Source organism: Epinephelus fuscoguttatus, linkage group LG17, assembly GCF_011397635.1.
Source record: "Epinephelus fuscoguttatus linkage group LG17, E.fuscoguttatus.final_Chr_v1".
Taxonomy (NCBI): Eukaryota; Metazoa; Chordata; class Actinopteri; order Perciformes; family Serranidae; genus Epinephelus; species Epinephelus fuscoguttatus.
This window is the reverse complement of record NC_064768.1, coordinates 2,500,555-2,519,654: the sequence shown is the minus strand read 5'-3', so window position 1 is coordinate 2,519,654 and position 19,100 is coordinate 2,500,555. Positions and strand designations below refer to the sequence as shown.

Genomic DNA, 19,100 nt, shown 5'->3' with positions numbered 1-19,100 from the left:
AACATGTATCTACTCTGGTCATGAAAAAATCCACGCTTCGTACTGATGTCCACAATCATTTCTCTTCGGAGTCATGGAATACTGTGAAAACTAGAAACAAATAAAGCGCTTCAATAATCACATAACATCCATTTCAGTCACTTATTTGTCAACACAAATGCTCAACAAAGTTAACCAAAAACAATTTTTTACCGTGTTCGCCTTGAGAACCAGCAGTAGACAGTTTTAAAAGCACAAAAGTTCGCCGTGTTTTCATCCTCACTCCTCTCTCTCTCTCTCTCTAATTCTCGCTTATCACTTCCGGTTCATGTGACTCAAGGACGTATTTCTCATAAACATTAAAAAAAAAAAAAAAAAAAAAGCAGAAATATTTTTAACAAGGCCCTGCAGCAGAACCACAAATTACACGCCCAGGGTTCCACCATAAATGTACATAAACATATCATAAAAAAAAAAACAAATCAGATATCAAACATATCGTCGCACATGCTGACTTCCGGTGCTGCCATGGCAACCCACATACACAGTTATGAGCGTCAGCTACACTCCCACCAAATTACCTTTGAGCAACACAACTGAAGATGTTAAATACACTTACACTTTTCATTAAGTAATCAATGGTAATTTCCAAGCATTGTTCTGTTGTGTCTTTATTGAAAATGAACCATATGATTTTTTTTTCTTTTTCACAACAAATGAATTCAACTATACAAATAACAAACAATATAATTTACACTTCTACACAAATAATGCCCAGTTATGGATGTACTACTGTATATTGACCACCTTTTGCTCAGAAAGGAGATATTTAATCAATGACTGATCTTTTCTCCTTTTAGCTACTCTTAACTAGAACCACTAACTTCTGAATGGGTCTTTGAATGATGGATAGCTGGTTGAGGCGTTCACCTCTTTTTCCTAACTTTCGTTCTCCCATCTGCACTGTCACTTTCCGTACCAGTCCATCATCATCCTCATGTGCTTCAACAACCCTGGCAAGTTCCAATTCGTTGTGAGGGACGTCCTCCTCTTTGATGATCACAATATCACCCACACCCACGTTACGCCTTGGCGCAAGCCATCGCTGTCTGAGAGTGAGGTTTGATAGATATTCTTTCTTCCATCTATGCCAAAATTGCTCTGACAGATATTGGACCCTTCTCCACCATTTTTTAGCATACAGGTCTTCCTGGCTGAACTTGCCTGGTGGGGGAAGTGGTACAGAGGCTTTCATTGTGATCAAGTGATTTGGTGTGAGCGGGTCTAAACTGGTGGGATCGCTGATGTTATCGACAGTGAGCGGATGGTTATTTACAATGGACATAGCTTCGTAAAAGAAAGTCCTTAAGGAAGTATCGTCCAACCTTCCAGCACTGTTGACCAGGACTGTGTTCAGTACACTTCTCACTGTCCTGATTTGACGCTCCCATACGCCTCCGGTGTGACTTGAGTGTGGCATATTCATCTGAAAGTCACACTTATCTGCGAGGTAGGAAGCCAGTCTTTCCTTGTTGAGTTCTTTCAGAGCCTGTGCCATTTCATTCTATGCTCCCACGAAGTTAGTGCCCTGATCAGATCTAATGTGTCGAACAGCTCCACAGATGGCAATAAAGCATCTTAAGGCACTGATAAATGCATCGGTCGTCATATCCTCCAACATCTCTATATGCACGGCCTTGGAGCAAAGACATGTGAAGAGAAGGCCGTACCGTTTTTGTTCTTGACGACCTTGTTTGGTGTGGAAGGGACCAAAGCAGTCCATACCGCATTTTGTGAACGGTGGTGTGGGATCAACGCGGTCGCTAGGTAAATCCGCCATCCGTTGCTCCTCTGGTGGTGCGCGAGCTCTCTTGCACTGTACACACTGCCTGATGTATTGGGCTACAGCTCTACTTCCACCAACAATCCAGTAACCATTGGTTCTTAGCTCATTCAGAGTTTGTCCCCTGCCTTGGTGCTGAATTTTGTCATGATGATGTGCAATGATGAGGTTTGTGACAGCACCATCTTTAGGGAGAATAATTAGATGTCTCAGTTCAAGAGCCACAAGCACCTTTCTCAGCCTTCCTCCCACTCTCATTATACCATCTTGGAGGAACGGGTCAAGTTGATAGAGTTGGTGGTTACAAGGCAGCTTCCTTGATTTCTGGCTGAGCATGTTCAACTCCTTTTGAAAGGCATCTTGTTGTGCAAGCTTAACGAGAGTCAGTGCAGCTTGCCTTCTCTCTTCCACGTTTAAAGGCTCTGTGGTCTTGATCCTCTTAGCCAACCGCTGGATACGAGCGATGACACTGACCGCTGTGGTCCACCTTGAGAACCGTAGCAGATGCCCTTGGATGTCGAATTGCCTTGCAGCCTCAGTTTTCAGCACCTGTGTAGTCCTTACCTCTGGATCTCCCACCAGCAGCTCTGACGTAACCTGATTTGTGGCTAATCTCCCTCTCCCATAGACACTTGGGACCAGAAAGCCAATTTGAGTCGATGAGGTCAGCCACCTTGAGGCCTCTTGAGGCATGGTCGGCAGGGTTTTCTCCTGTGTCGACATAGTGCCATTGTCTTGTGTCAGTGGTTTCTCGAATTCTCTGGACGCGGTTTGCAACGAAGACATGAAACCTTCGCACTTCATTGCTGATGTAACCGAGAACCACTCGAGAATCCGTCCAAAAATATTCCTCATCTATCTTGAGCTCTAGCTCCTCCCTTACCATGTTGCTCGCAGCTGCTGAGGTTACTGCAGCGCTTAGCTCCAGTCTTGGTATGGTGAGTATTTTGGTTGGAGCAACTCTCGCTTTGCCCATGACCAAGGAGCAGTGCACTTTCTCTTTGCTCACCAATCTGATGTAAGAGCACTGGCCATACCCTTGACTGCTCACATCAGAGAAATGATGAAGTTCAACTCTCTGGACTTCACCAAATCTGTCAGGTATGAAGCATCTTGGAATCTCAATTTTCTCAAGGTTCTCCAGATCCTTCATCCAAGTCTCCCACCTTGACTTCAGATCCCTGGGTAGTGGTTCATCCCACCCTGTACCTCGCTGACACATCTCCTGCAGCACCCTTTTTCCTTCAAGGATGAATGGGGCCAGAAACCCTAGAGGGTCATATAAAGAGGCCACAATTGAGAGAATCCCTCTTCGTGTCGCTGGTTTCTCATCAAGTGACACCTTAAAGGAGAAACTGTCATTTTCAATGTTCCATCTTATACCTAGCACTCTTTGCACTGGTATGTCATCATGGTTGAGGTCAACATTTTTCATCTCTGCAGCACGTTCTGCAACATCGATAGAGTCTAACACCTCTTGGCTGTTGGAAAGGAATTTGTGAAGGTGCAGCTTTCCTTTGGCAAACACAGCTTGGGCTTCCTTCACTAGCTCAATTGCTTCACCGACCGTCTCCACACTTATGATTCCATCATCAACGTAGAAATGGTTCCTGATGAAGCTAGCTGTGGAGGGGGACTCTTTCTCATTCTGACTGGCAAGGTATTTCAGGCCATAATTGGCGCAGCCAGGGGAAGATTATGCTCCAAATAGGTGCACCTTCATGCGGTATTCTGTGGGTTCTGAGTTGGTGTCCCCGTTTTCCCACCAGAGAAACAGCAAATAGTCTCTATCTTCTTTGTTGACATGAAATCTGTGAAACATTTTCTCCACATCACACATGACCGCAATGGGATGTTTACGGAAATGGCACAGTACGGCTGTGAGACCATTTGTAAGGTCGGGTCCTGTTATCAGATGGTCATTTAATGAGGTGCCTTCGTACTTTGCCGAGCAGTCAAAAACCACCCGAATCTCGTTTGGTTTCCTGGGGTGGTACACTCCTTGAAGAGGGATATACCAGAGTTTCCCCAGCTCTGGTTGGCTGTTTACTTTCTCTGAATCCCCATCTTTGAAAACGTCTTCCATAAACCTCACATAGTCCTCTCTGAACTTGGGATTTCTGTCCAGCTTCCATTTAAGTTGCTTCAGCCGGGCCAAAGCCAGCGTGTTATTGTCTGGGAGGTGAGGACGTGCTTTGAAGGGAAGGGGCATCTCAAGGTGACCAAGCTCGTTTTGCTGGATTCCTCTTTTTAAGATCTGCAGGAAGCAAATATCTTCTTGAGATATGCTTTTGTTGCCTGGTTTTGTCTGCAAAATCGGACTCAAGAGCCTTAATGACAGCAGATGGTGTTATAGGTGGTAACTCTCTGACAGACACCCGATGACAAAGACCAGTCACATCTTTAGCATTCACACACTGTGACGCGCTTCCCACAATGCTCCAACCGAGGTCGGTTTTAATGGCGTAAGGCTCATAGTCACCTCCAGTGATGACCTTCCTTGGAATTAGAGCTCTGGAGCAATCATAGCCAATCAATAATCCAACACCACAGTCCATTAGTGGGGATATCTGCTGGGCTATGACAACAAGGTGTTTCCATGTGTTGGCTGTTTGACAGGTGGGAATATGTGCGCGGTCAAGAGGAATGAAGTCCCTCGTGTAGGCTGGAGGCAAGTCAATGGAAATGTTTGAGGAGAATTGTCTGACTTTGAGACCACATGTTCTTTGACTCTTCATCACTGAGTCTTTCCCCATCATTGTGGAGAGCTTGAGTTTAACTGGTTCCATTGCTGCCTGGAGCTTTTCACACACCTCCTGATCAACAAATGTGTGACTGCTTTGTGTGTCCAGTAGTGCGTATGCTAGGCTCTCAGTATCAGGAGCGTTAGGTGCTGAGATCCACACTGGCACAATCATTGATGTGCTCCCACCTTCCCCTCCATTCACACAGCATGATAGTGAGGATGTACTTTCATCAAATGTATTTTGTGTTGATGGTGTCTCTGTTTGGGAACAATCTTCATGGATGACTCTTTCTGCATATGCCACACATGGCTCTGTTTCTACAGTCCTTAGAATTGTGACCCTTTCTCAAGCATGCAAAACACAGCTTATTTTCATGTATGCATTTTTTATTTTCCTCTGCTGTCATTTCCATTAACCTCTTGCATTTATGTATGGAGTGATTTTCTCCACAGCAAAAACACTTGCCTGTGTTTGAGTTTTGTAAGGGGGGGCTCCATTTCTTCGTTTTTTCAGCATCTCTTGACTTGATTTCATCAAAGTCAGGTTTGGCTGTGGAGCTCGATGGAACTGGGGCCTTCACATTTGTGGCAAATGTGTTTGCTTTTGAGCGCTTCATCTCCGTCATAGGTATCTCTGTAGAGTGCCTTAAAGCATGTAAGGATGACACTGGATTGCATGTTATGCGTGCCCCTTTAGAGATGAATGACGCAAACTCATGAAAGTTTGGATAGTTATTGCCCCGATCCAGCTGCTCTGTGACGTAACGGTTCCACCTGGAAGTCACCCATTCAGGAAGTTTGACCAGCATTTTCTGGTTCTCCTCACAATCATTCAGAACCTGTAGACCCTTTATATGAGGAATAGCATTACTACACGTTTGGAGGAAATCACTGAACTCTCTCAATTTGACATACTCTTTTCCACCAATCTTTGGCCACCTATTGAGCTTCTCTCTGAAGGCCCGTTGCACTACAAAGGAATGACCATATCTGGCGTTCAGTCTTTCCCATGCCTGTTGATAGGCTTCTTTGTCTTTCCGATAGAAGCTGCCTTCAAGAGAAGATTTTGCCTCCCCTGCTATGTACTTTTGTAAGTAGAAAAGCCTATCTGCAGGGTTAGAGCATCGCCTCTCTATAAGAGCTTTAAAGCTTGTGCTCCATTCTGTAAACTTCAAAGGATCACCTGAGAAGACAGTAGGTTCTGGTGTTGGAAGGCGAGAAAGAGCTAATGACTCTTGTAATGTCTGTACCAATGTTGTCTCATTTTGCACAATTTGCACAATGAATGGGCTTGCATCATTCACTTTGCTGTGTACAGGACTGCATGTCCCATCCCTTTCCTTTGTTTCCTCTTCAGTGTAAACATTTAACTTTGCCTGCATGACTTCAATATCTCTCTGATTTTCAAGTTTCCTCAACTGCTGACGCTGAGCTTCAATGGCCGCTTCCATATCAATTTCAGCTTTCTTTGCAGCCAACTGAGCAGCCCCTTCTGCTTTCTTAGCTGAAATGCTAGGTGACTTGGAGGGATGGTCAGGATGGTGGCAGATGGGTGCAGTAACCCTGGAGGCTGCAGATCCATATATGGATCTAGCATAATCATTATCAAGTAGCATGCGTAACCTTGATCTTTCTGCTACAGCATCAAATTCACCTCCTTCTTCCATTAGACGCACTCTCATCAATTGCAGTAAGTCTGCTGTCACAGCTGAGCATGCATCAACTTTTCTCCGAATTTCTTGACTTGGTGCTGTTTGGAGTCGAATGCTGTTGTATATCTCCTTTAACTCGGACTCTAGCCTCTCAGCTTCATCCATCATGTTACACATGTCACCCTCAGAGCACACTTGCTTTAACCTTGTACGAATGTCTTTTACATTTCTTTTCCAATTCTCATATGTTGCTTTAAACTTCTTCTCCATTTGAATTAACTTTTGCTCTTTCAGTTCCTGCATTTTAGGTGTTAATCGCCTTTCACGAGAGGATTTTCTTATTTTTGTCTCAGATTTCTCAGATGCTACACCTTTTCCCTCATCTATCTCCCCTTCCTCTTGCCCTTGTGACGCGTCATCAGACTGACTATCACCACTTTGAGACATTTTGAACCTTCAAGAATTATCATATGGAGAAGGCAAGGTGAGTAAGATAATTTACAGGGATATAACAGCTGTAACTGGCAGTGAAGAACCAAAACAGCCCAAGAATAACACTCTTAACACTTTGTCAGCACCTGAGTTTAGCTTCTCAACTTATAGAAACCAAATAAATCTTAAACAATCTCAGTCTGTGTAATATATGGTATGAATTCACTTTTCAGTCTTGCAAACGAAAAAAGCAAACGATAGCAGTTGTTATTGGCACATTCAATTATATCTTCTACACACTTTTTTTTTGTTATGATTAATCCGTGTCTTATATTCTACCCATCAACTTCCTGAGGCATAATAAATACACACAGTCTAATCTGAGGACTCACGTTGTAGCCTAAAACTGCTCAGGGAATGTCCTCCGAAACCTGTAGCTCTTGGTTGCTGCAGGATGAGAAGCAACGTTGCACGCCGAGGACCGTGGCTTGCTGCAGGATGAGAAGCAACTATGCACGCTGAAGCCCGTGGCTGCAGGATGAGAAGCAACGATGCACGCTGAAGCCCGTGGCTTGCTGCAGGATGAGAAGCAACAATGCACGCTGAAGCCCGTGGCTTGCTGCTGGCTTGCCGTGGGAAGAGAGGCAGCGTTGCCCGCTGAAACTCCTAGCTTGCCTGTAGCAAGGGAAAAAAATTTAGTGGCCAAGAACCGCATTTGGCATGCCATCGCTGAAAAAATGGCTGACTCCAGCCCCTGCGTCCTGCGAGACTGGGTGGCAGTGAGAATGAAGTAGCAGGAGTTTCAGAGCCAAATGAAAAAGAAGGCTGCAAGTGCCAGGCGAGAGAGCCAGGGCATAGGTGGTGGTGGACCTGGCGACACTACCCTCACCCCTGACGATAGGGTCATGTCAATAATTGGCAAGACTGCCTCTGAGGGCATCAATGGGGGATAGATGTCCTGGGGGACGAGGGCCTCTGGTCCCACAGTGACTCGGGTGAGGATGAACCATTTGGGAGCGGGGCCAGAGCAGCTCAACCAACCTCCCTGCCCCTCAGCATTAGTCTGCCCGATGAAGACGTCCCCTGCACACTCTCAAGCTCAAGGCCTGTCCCCGTGTGCCAACCCGCACCAGCAAGGCCCGGCATCCGCATGCAGGGTGGCCTCACCCGGCGGCCCTCTATTACCACCTGCACCTGAACAACCTCCCTTCGTTGCAGGTGATGCAGAACCCATGTGACGGGAGGGGTCTCACCACTTTAGGCTATTTTATGTTTGAATAAATTTGGTTTCCTTTTTAACCATGTGTTGTGTGAATCATTGCACATTATAAAGTAAGGGTGTCAAATCTACACACAGATGGCCCCAGGGAATTGATATAATTTCATGATTTATTCCTAAAGACTACTCATGACATATGTAAAGTGAACACTTTTGCACTTGACTGAACAGATTGCAGACGTTTTACATTTAAAAAATAAACCTCATTGCCTCTGTGCACTCCCTGTTGGCACCTATTTCCTATCGGACTCAAACTTTGCTTTTGGGCACTTAATCATGATGTTTTCTTCTAACTAGATCTTGCTTTTGTTGTATTAATACTCAGATGTACATCGCTTTGGATAAAAGCATCTGCTAAATAAAATTGTGACATTGTAAAGTGTGCGTAATGTGCGCCTCAAGCATGACGCATGTGCCTCTTCCAGCCTGATGTGCACAGCACATACAGGAACACACTTATTATTCGTCATACTTATTTTTCTTATTATTATTTATCTTCCGCCAGATTTCAGTGGGTAACTTGTACCACAGCTTTGAGTGCACACAGGGTCTTCATAAAACATATAGATTCAAGATTCAATATGCACAGTAAGGACACGCGTTTCCCTGCAGAATGAAATTCGTTCTTTTCTGTCACCAATTAATGCTAAACAATATAAATCTGAAGTTTAAAACAGATCAAAATAAATACGGTGCGCCACTGTTTTAACATCTCCTTGATTAGGGTAATATTAATGTTCCTGCTGCGGCTGGAGCTTTGAGGGTTTGGTCGCTAAGAAGGCTGTTAAGAGTGGGTCAGGTCGATCTTACAACTCCTTCTTAGTGAAAGATCTTCTTAGCGCTAAGAGCGATCTGGGAAACGTTCTTCTTTCACAGGAGGCTTAAGAGCGTTCTTAAGAAGCTCTTAGCACTAAGAGCGATCTGGGACACGCCAATCATAGTAACTATAGATTGACAATTGTTTTTCATTATGCTTTCCATTATTTGTAAATATTACTTTCTGTCTGTCTGCTTGTTTGTATGTTCATGTCTTTTTTTTAAATGTTCTAAATAAATATCAGATATCTGTATCAACTCAAGTGAAATGTGATCCCATCAGTTCCTTTAACTTGTGCTCTGTAATTTAGTCTCTTTTTGCATCATCTTATACTGATGGCTGCTGTGTGTGTGTGTCCATGTTATGTGTGTGTAATCCTGTTATGTGCTTTGTTTCACCAATACTTGGCTAAATCCTGATACACACAACAGCAGCATTCAATCAGGTGACTCTTTTTCATTATATTGATGTGACAGAACAGAGGACTCTGGGGGAAAAACTGAGGAGGTGTGTGCTTTATGGTGAATAAGCACTGGTGTGACATTAGGAATATCAAGATGCTACTCTGTTCCTGCTCACCTTATCTGGAGTTATTGTCAGTCAAATACAGACTACACTTTCTACCAAGGGAATTCCCATCGATCATTATTGAAGCTGAATACATTGCACCACAAACAATCACAGAAGGTGCCCTGTTAAATCTCTGTAAAGACCTGAACTGCTCACAGACTGAGCTGTCTTCAGATCAAAGTGTGTAAACAAACTATAGCCAGGCCAATCAGAAGCCGCCCTGCAGTCTGCACCCTTTGTTGCAGCCTGAAGCAAGTTCTAGGATACCACATGATCAACCTAACGGATGACATCAATGAACTCACTGAGTTTATTGTGGCTGTAATCTGTAAAACAACAGAAGCAACTGTATCCAAAACTACAGTTAAATCATTCCTCAATCAAAAGCATCCAGGATGCCATAAACAAACACTGCAGCTCACAATGTAGGACTGTAGTCTTGAAACATTAACAATTATAAAGCAGCAGCCTACAATGTAAGAAGAGCACTAAAGGACGCAAAAAGGGACAACAGGGGCAAAGTATATATAAAAAAGATCTGACACTAAAAAGTGATGTTAGTTTAACAAATAAGAACTTAGTATATTCAACATGAGTAAATAATTTTCAGTAAACACGATTTTAATGCATGCAACAAATGTACATATTTTTGTCTTTTTTTCTTCTTTTTTTTGGAGCTAAAATTAAATATCTGTGTGTATGTGTTGGTGCATTTGCCCACTTGCTGACGGTGTGCTGGATGTGGCGTATCCAGATGTTCTTGTCCTCTTTGGAAGCAGCGTGGAACTCATACATCTCAGGAGGAGAGGAGTCGCTAATGAGGAACATGCCTCGCTCCTGGTTGGCTATATCCCTCACAATAAGGTTCTGAAGGGACAGTACTGGAGGTTTGTCCTGAATCACACAGGAAAGGATTGTTTGAAGAAAGTAATACAGAGAGACAGAGGAAAAGAAAGAAAACAAACACTTGTCTTCTCAGTCATCTGCGTGACAAATGATTTATTAATGTGTGAGTGCATTCTCTTACCAGACATGGAAATATGTATCTCTGGTCTTTCTCCTGCAGAAACACTAGGATGTCTGTCATCAATAAGACCTGTATATCTACGCACACACAGACACAAAGTATACAAGCACACAATAAAGCACATACAAGTTGTTATTTTTTTCCATGAAGCATATATGTGAGCACATGTGAACCTGAAGCCATACCAAACTACCTTTAAAAAGTTTAAGCCCCCAAACAAGAACCAAATGCAAAGGAAATCTTGAGGAAAACAAGAAACCATGGCTATCAGTGAATAGGCCTTAAACAGCTAGATAATGTATATGCTTGTATGCTTAGGCAGGCTGAGACGCTATCCTGCAGTGCACACTGCCAGGATCTGCTCTGGCCTTGTACTACTTGGGCCATGGAGTCAGAGTCTGTGCTACAATTCTTGTCATTAAATAACATTACACATCATTCAGGAGCTTTGAAGTGTCTCCTAGTTTAGGTACTTTTCTCTGACTGGACCAGTGCAGAGAACTTTGGTGTCTAAAATTTGTGCCAATGAGCAATTGCAAACGGGCGGCACGGTGGTGTGGTGGTTAGCACTCTCGCCTCACAGCAAGAGGGTTGCCGGTTCGATCCCGGGCGTGAGAGCCGTTCTGTGTGGAGTTTGCATGTTCTCCCCGTGTCAGCGTGGGCTCTCTCCGGGCACTCCGGCTTCCTCCCACAGTCCAAAGACATGCAGATTGGGGACTAGGTTAATTGATAACTCTAAATTGTCCATAGGTGTGAATGTGAGCGTGAATGGTTGTCTGTCTCTATGTGTCAGCCCTGCGATAGTCTGGCGACCTGTCCAGGGTGTACCCTGCCTCTCGCCCGATGTCAGCTGGGATAGGCTCCAGCCCCCCCGCGACCCTCAAGAGGATGAAGCGGTTAGAAGATGAATGAATGAATGAGCAATTGCAAACCACCTTGACAGTGCTGACCTTATAGAGAAAGGAGATCCAAGCCACACTATCCAACTTATATGAAGCTCAGCGTAAGCTCAATCAGGAAGACTTTTTTGTGCTCATTCATTCACAACTCCCACTGCTTCCTGTTAATTAGCTGACTATGGGTGTTCACTCTTTTACTTATCCAATCAAACTTTGCCACATTCTTTCTCAGCCAATCAGGATACCACTGTAAAATTTTAAATCTGCTCTTTCTTCTGCTGCTGTCAGCCAAAATTTTAGGCAGAATCTCTACGGCAATTGCTCACCTAACCTTTTTCTCTCAGTCTCTTGTTGATTGTACCAAGCCAATGTGCGATTCCTCAGCAGAAGCGAATTCATCTCTCACTCATCACGTCCTCCTCTTCAGGCAATCTTGCCTGTTAAAAGTCAGTATTGTCAACGCACAACTTCATTCTCTATTTCCATCTTCAGTCTTGAACTCAGTGACGTGTACGGATTCAAGATATGAGCCCAAACTACACGTAACGTGATCTGTTTCCTCTGGACACTTTGCATATGTACATCTAGATTGCCACGCACAGTCCCCGGCTACTTCGGCCAAGCTTTCCACGCACACATTGCTTCGGTCCCTGGATATGCCTCGGCCTCTACCTCAGCTTCGGCCTCTGCCTCGTCAGCGTCCTCATCACTGCAGGCCTCCTCATGCAGCTGGCCAGCCTCTACTTGGAGCTGGCATCCACCCCGAACCAGCACTTCATTCTGCCTCCAGCCTCTGTCAGCCCCGGTGCACCCGGATCCCTTACGGCAAAAGAGCGGTTCAAGCCATCCGATCAACAGCCACCCTCACTGTTTAAGTTAAATGTGTCTCATATGATCTGTCTTCTAATCCATTCAGTGCTGCAGACAAACATTATCACTGCACCATTATTGCAAAGTGATTAATTGCATTCTCCTGTCGCCCCTCATTTCAATGAGAAAACAACTACCATAATACTGTAATAGCGGTGGGGCTTGATTTTCAGTAGTCACTGGGCTTCATCAAAGTAAGCATATTAAGCAGGCACATTATGCCCTTGCTTTCACAATGGTATCTGCTCATTTCAAGCAAAGGAAGTTGGCATCTAACTCTGACCAGTGATACCCATCAGTTTGCTTACAAAAGCAACCGTAGAACTGATGATGCAATTCTAACTATATACCATCTTATTCTACAACATCTTAAAAATCCGAAGGCCTATGCTGGATTATTACTGGTAGACTTCAGCTCTGCTTTTAATACCCTGCGGCCACACATCCTTCTAAAAAAAAACTCAACCAGACATTGTCTGAGGTTAAAGTAATTAACACAGGGGTGCCCAAGGGTGTGTTAGCTTGCCCCTTTTATTTACATTATATACAAATGATTGCACAAGTACTCACCCTAGCACCTTAGTTAAAGCCACAGTGTGTAGGAATTTCTCCCATCTAACATTGAAATCATATATTGCATTCAAACGGATAGTGCACTCTAGCAAATCAGTGTTTCAAATGCGTATTGCAACAACGGTAGCCACTGTGTACCAAAAAGCTATGATAACACTGATGAAACCATGTCATCCTTTGTGATGTGTGATGTGTGATGTGTCCAAGACAAATTTCCTTTGGGACCAGTTATAAATCAAAAATTAATCAATTCTCTTTATTTTTATTGATAAAAAATAAATAAATTCACATGCGTATCATGCCGTTATATTACCATACTTCCTGTATCATTTCAAATTAAAAGCCCCTCAGCAATTTCTTCGGTGTGGGTTTTATAGGTGACCGCCATAGAAAATACTATTATCTAGCACAAACAATTAAAAATGCACATTCACATACTCTTATTAACTCAACTTCCTCTACCTTTGGGAAACTCAGTGTAGTTTGCACGCTTGTCTATGTATCTGCTCTCTCATCAGCTGTTCATCAGGTGGCAGTTCTTTAAATCTGCTAATAATTATATTTTTAATTTGATGAGTTATAGTGTATCAGCTAGCCCCTGTGAGGCTAGTCTGCAAGTATACATGTATATTGAAAATAAAACAAGGATTAAAGATATAAGTATAAATAAAAAATATAACGTGGACAATAATTGATATGTGTATAGTTAAAGCAGCATCAACAGAGTTCACATTCAAGTGAGTCAAGGACAGAGGGATGCTGTATGATGGAAGCCCTCTAAAGTAACTGAGATCGTGATATTGGAATCCATAGATCAACTTCTTCTTGAATCAATATTATGAATTGTTTCAGCCCTTCCTGGGTTGCACTTGTTTGACTAATCCGTAAAGCACTTTGGGTTGACTTTGGGTCTTAAATGTGTTATTAATGAAATTGCCTTGCCTTTCCTACACAGGTTTCATTATTGCAAAAAAAAAGAATAATAATAATAATAATAATGATAATAAATAAAGCTGCAAGCTGCTGTGATTGGGCCCTCGCTCCCCCATGCAACCGCGGGGGCCTGAGGCACACAGGGGCTGTGGCGCGAAGCGAGAAGGGCGAAAAAGCCTGGTAGGAGTGAAAAAATGCAATGTTTTGTTCAAGCATGCATGTGTGTCCAGGGGCGGACCCTCATCACACATGTGAAGTTTCGAGCAAATCAGACAAAGTCAAAGTATGATAGGGCATTTCCTTTTTCCACAAGGGGCGGCATGAGCAAGATTGCGTATGGGCATATGGAGGCATTGAGGGCGGGACTCTTATCACGTACAGAAATTTTGAAGCAGTTTGGATGAGTTATGTGGGAGAGAGAGCTGCTGAGATGCATGGCAAAGGATCAAAAATGGGAGCACCATAGCAGCCACGCCCTTTGACCTAAAGACAGGCAGAGCACAACTTTTGATCAGCATGGTCTCTGGATGATCTGTAAAAAATTTGAAGTCGGCTGGATGAAATCCCTAGGACTAGTTTGTTAAAATACAACATTTGGAAATCACGCCAAAATGACAAGTCAAAATCAAAATGGCTGACTTCCTGTTTGGAGGCGACCATTGGCGCCAGAGACTTTTATGTGCATCTGGACAACATACACATGTGTACCAATTTTCATGTTCCAACTCAAGAAAAAACCCTACGGGGAGGGTTTTTTGAAAATTTCAAGGGGGCGCTATAGAGGCATTTTTTATCCCCCATGGTCGACGCCCCTATCAGATGCAAGAGCTCGCCATTCTTGACCTGTGTATCAATTTTCAGGAGGATATGAGGTCGCTGAAGCCATCAAAAAGCCAAATGTATTTGGTGGCGAGGGAGGCGCCATAGCAGCCACGCCCCTTGACATAGAGAAAAGCTTTTAATAACTTTTTATCAGCATGGACTCTGGATGATCTGTAAAAAATTTGAAGTTGATTGGATGAAATCCCTAGGACGACTTTGTTGAAATACAACATGTGGAAATCATGCCAGAATGACAAGTCAAAATCAAAATGGCTCACTTTCTGTTTGGAGTAGACCATTGGTGTCAGAGACTTTTATGTGCGTCTGGACAACATACACATGCGTACCAATTTTCATGTTCCTACTCCAAAAAAACCCTATGGGGAGGGGTTTTTCAAGGGGGCGCTATAGAGGCATTTTGTCCCCCCAGTGGGCGCCGCCCCAATCAGATGTAATAGCTCGCCAATCTTGACCTGTGTATCAATTTTTATGAGGACATGAGGTTGCTGAAGCCATCAAAATGCCAAACGTATTTAGTGGCGAGGCATCGATAGTCGCCACGCTGCCACACCGCCACATGGACACCATTAGATGTAGCTTCACATTGGGCCCTTGCTCCCCCATGCAACTGCGGGGGCCTGAGGCACGCGGGGGCTGTGGTGCGAAGCGTGAAGGGAGAAAAAACCTGGCAGGAGCGAAAAAAAAATCAATGTTTCGTTCATCCACCAGGTGGCGCTACGAGCGTAACCAGATGTGGCCAGGTGCGTTCAGGGGTGGACCCTCATCACACATGTGAAATTTCGAGGAAATCGTACAATGCATGAAGGATTTATACCAAGTTGATGTTCCTTGGCGAAGGATGAAAAGCCGCCACCGCGGCAGCCTGCAACATGACAGGACACGTGTGTCACTGTGGAGATTCATCAACTTGATCGTCATGTGGCCACATAATGTAGCTGATCAGGCCAGGAGCTTGAGGTTGGTGATTGTCAGTGTAAAAGATGGCATTTCCTGTTTCCACAAGGGGGCGCCATGAGCGAGATTGCCTGCAAGCATATGGAGGTGTTGAGGGTGGGGCTCTTGTCATGTACAGAAATTCTGAAGCAGTTTGGATCAATTATGTGGGAGAGAGAGCTGCTTCAATATGCATGGCAAAGGATCAAAAATGGGAGCGCCATAGCAGCCACGCCCTTTGACCTACAGACATGCAGAGCACAACTTTTGATCAGCATGGACTCTGGATGATCTGTAAAAAATCTGAAGTCGATTGTATGAAATCCCTAGGACCAGTTTGTTAAAATACAACATGGAAATCATGCCAAAATGACAAGTCAAAATCAAAATGGCAGACTTCCTGTTTGGAGTAGACGATTGGTACCAGAGACTTTTATGTGCGTCTGGATAACATACACATGTGTACCAATTTTCATGTTCAAACTCCAAAAAAAAAAAAACCCTGTGGGGAGGGTTTTTTGAAAATTTCAAGGGGCCGCTATAGAGGCATTTTGTCCCCCCCCCATGGGGGACACCCCTATCAGATGCAAGAGCTCGCCATTCTTGACCTGTGTTTCAATTTTCATGAGGATATGAGGTCGCTGAAGCCATCAAAAAGCCAAACGTATTTGGTGGCGAGGGAGGCGCCATAGTGGCCACGCCCCTTGACATAGAGAAAAGCTTTTAATAACTTTTCATCAGCATGGTCTCTAGATGATCTGTAAAAAATTTGAAGTTGATTGGATGAAATCCCTAGGACTAGTTCATTAAAATACAACATGTGGAAATCACGCCAAAATGACAAGAGAGCTCGCCATTCTTGACCTGTGTATCAATTTTCATGAAGACATGAGGTCGGTGAAGCCATCAAAATGCCAAACGTATTTAGTGGCGAGGGATCGATAATCGCCACGCCACCACATGGACACCATTAGGCATAGCTTCACAGCGTTCACAAGGTAGTTTCACCAACTTGTTCTGCATGCATTAGAAGTGGAATGAAGTTGATGCGGTCAAGTATGTGGCAGTATGTTCAAGTAAAAACTGGTCACTTCCTGTTACCACCGGGGGCTATGAGTAAGATGGGATATTAACATATCGGGGTGTTCAGGGTGTTCAGCAAGTTAGAAGCTGCTGAGATCAAGTATATGGGCGGGAAAGCTGTTCGAAATTCGATGGCAAGAAAACGAAAAGTTGCCAAAATTTGTCACGCCCTAGCGGCCACGCCCCTTGACTTAGAGAAAAGCTTTTAATAACTTTTGATCAGCATGTTCTCAGGATGATCTGTACCAACTTTGAAATCCCTAGGAGTAGTTTGTTCAAATTTAAGTTGTGGAAATCGCCGTAACAACAAAATTCAAAACAAAATGGCCGACTTCCTGTTGGGATTTTATGATGACGTTAATAGACTTTTTTGTGCATCTGGGTATGATACATGTGTGTACCAAATTTCGTTTGCCTATGACAAACTAACCCCAATGGGGAGGGGTTTTTGAAAATTTCTAGGGGGTGCTATTTTGGCATTTTGCATCGACCATGTGCAACCGCCCAAAAATATCGAATTTCGGATGTGGCCGGACGAATGTGGAAAGTTAGAAGCATTTTGAAATTTGGAAAAGGGGCGAAATTGGGACACAAAGTCGGGTAAAAAATGATAATAATAATTAAAGCTGCAAGCAGCGATGAACGGGCCCTCACACCTTCACACAACTCAGGGGGGATGGCAGGACACCTTCTGACGCGTCAGTTCGTCGTTCATTTCTGTCAAAGTTAGACATCGCATGCAGGAGTGACTCTGCATATCTTTGATACAGTGCTGGAATGACATATTTCACATTTTGTATCACTTCCTCTTTCCACTAGAGGGAGTTGGAGAGCGCACTAATTATACATCATGTTTTTGTACATCAAATACACACCACAGCATGTAACTTTCAGATAAATCAAAAGATAAATGTTTGATGAGACCTACTTGCTGTCACCACTAGGTGGCGCTATGACTATCACGGAATATGGTAATGAAAATGTGTTCAGGGCGGGACTAATATGAATCATGTGAAGTTTGGTGGAGATTGGACCATTTATGCCAGAGCTACAGCAATTTCGTTTTTCATGGCGAGACCTCAAGATTCAACGCTTCAGCGGGCGCGCCATTCAAAATTGGGCAAATCCTGTGATAACTTTTGGTCACAATGTAGTCACGCTTACATACACCAAGTTTGGAGCCAATCTGATTAAATCTGTAGGACAAGTTCGTTAATTTATAAGCCCTGGAAATGGGCAAAAACGCACAAAAGTGGCACAAGTAAATTCAAAATGGCGGACTTCCTGTTGGGTTTGGAGCATGGCTCCAAGAGACTTTTTTGTACGTAATAGAGTGTTACAAGTGCCTACCAAGCTTCATACATGCAGGTCAAAGCAGCTTTGGGGGCTGCTTAATTGAAATATTCTAGGGGGCGCTGCTGAGCCATCTTGGTGCATCAAAGCACAAAAATCACATCAGACAACAGGACTTGCAACCTGTGATGTGTATGCCACGTTTGGTGAGTTTTCAAGCATCCCTTGTCCCTTCAAAACAACATCGTGTTTGATGGTGAACAAGGCGGCGCCATGGTGACAGCGTTTGATGAAACCTCAAAAGCTTCATTTTTAAGTATCATCAAGGTCTAAGGACTTAGACCAGCAAGTTTGAGGTGGGTCTGATTAACCTGCTAGAAGAGGGACATCAAAGAATGTACAAAGTAGCTTTCTGTTGCCAGTAGGTGGCGCTGTGGCGGTGATTCAAAATTCCTCTGTAGATGTGTTCAGGGCTGGACTGTCATCATATGTGTGAAGTTTTGGCAAGATATTCCCACGTGGAGTCAAGTTACAGCAACGTTTATCATCACGGCGAAACATCAAAGTTTGCTGCCAGGCCGTGGCCACGCCTTTCGACGAAAACTCGCAGTTTCCACAATAAAGCATCATCAACGTCTTATGACTGTTTTCACCAAGTTTGAAGTGGATCTGGTCAAGTCTGTAGGAGATGTACATTAAAGTCTAAAACATGACATTTCCCATTGCCAGTAGGGGGCGCTATGTTTATCTCTAATTATTGACATGTAGATGTGTTCAGGGCGGGACTGGCATCAATCCTGTGAAGTTTGGCCAAAATTGGACAATGTATGCTGGCGTTATAAACTACTTCCTGTTTAGTGGCGAGACCCATAACTTTGACGCCATCTCACGGTCACACGCATTGACGAAAACTCAAGTTTTTGATAACTTTTCATCTTCAATGTCTTGGGATGGGACAGACCAAGGTTTGAAGTCGATCGGATGAAATCTCTAGGACTAGTTCGTTCATTTATGACCCCTGGAAATGGCCAAAAATGCACCAAAATTGCACAGTAAATTCAAAATGGCCGACTTCCTGTTGGGTTTAGAGCATGCCTCCAAGAGGCTTTTTTGTACGTCTCTGGGCGTTACATAAGCCTGCCGAGTTTCATACATGTAGGTTAAACTAGCTTCAGGGGCTGTATCCTCAAACTTTTATAGGGGGCGCTACTGAGCCATTTTTTGGAACCCGCACATGAGACCCTTAAAATATCAAATTTTTCTCCAGTTCTGAGATGTGTGCAAAGTTTCATGAGTTTTCGGGTATGTTAAGCCTCCCAAAAAGGCAA

General features: G+C 43.8%; 1 protein-coding gene across 2 annotated transcripts in view; it reads right to left on the bottom strand.

The window, feature by feature from the left end:
• LOC125904253 (rho guanine nucleotide exchange factor 2-like) overlaps window positions 1-19,100 on the bottom strand; it is a 281,117-nt gene that overhangs the window by 78,829 nt on the left and 183,188 nt on the right. For both annotated transcript variants that reach the window (XM_049601541.1, XM_049601542.1), the window contains exons 13-14: window positions 10,346-10,422; window positions 10,040-10,212 (exon numbers count right to left, since the gene is read on the bottom strand). In XM_049601541.1, coding sequence (XP_049457498.1) covers window positions 10,040-10,212; window positions 10,346-10,422 — 250 coding nt within the window. The remainder of the gene's footprint in view (window positions 1-10,039; window positions 10,213-10,345; window positions 10,423-19,100) is intronic.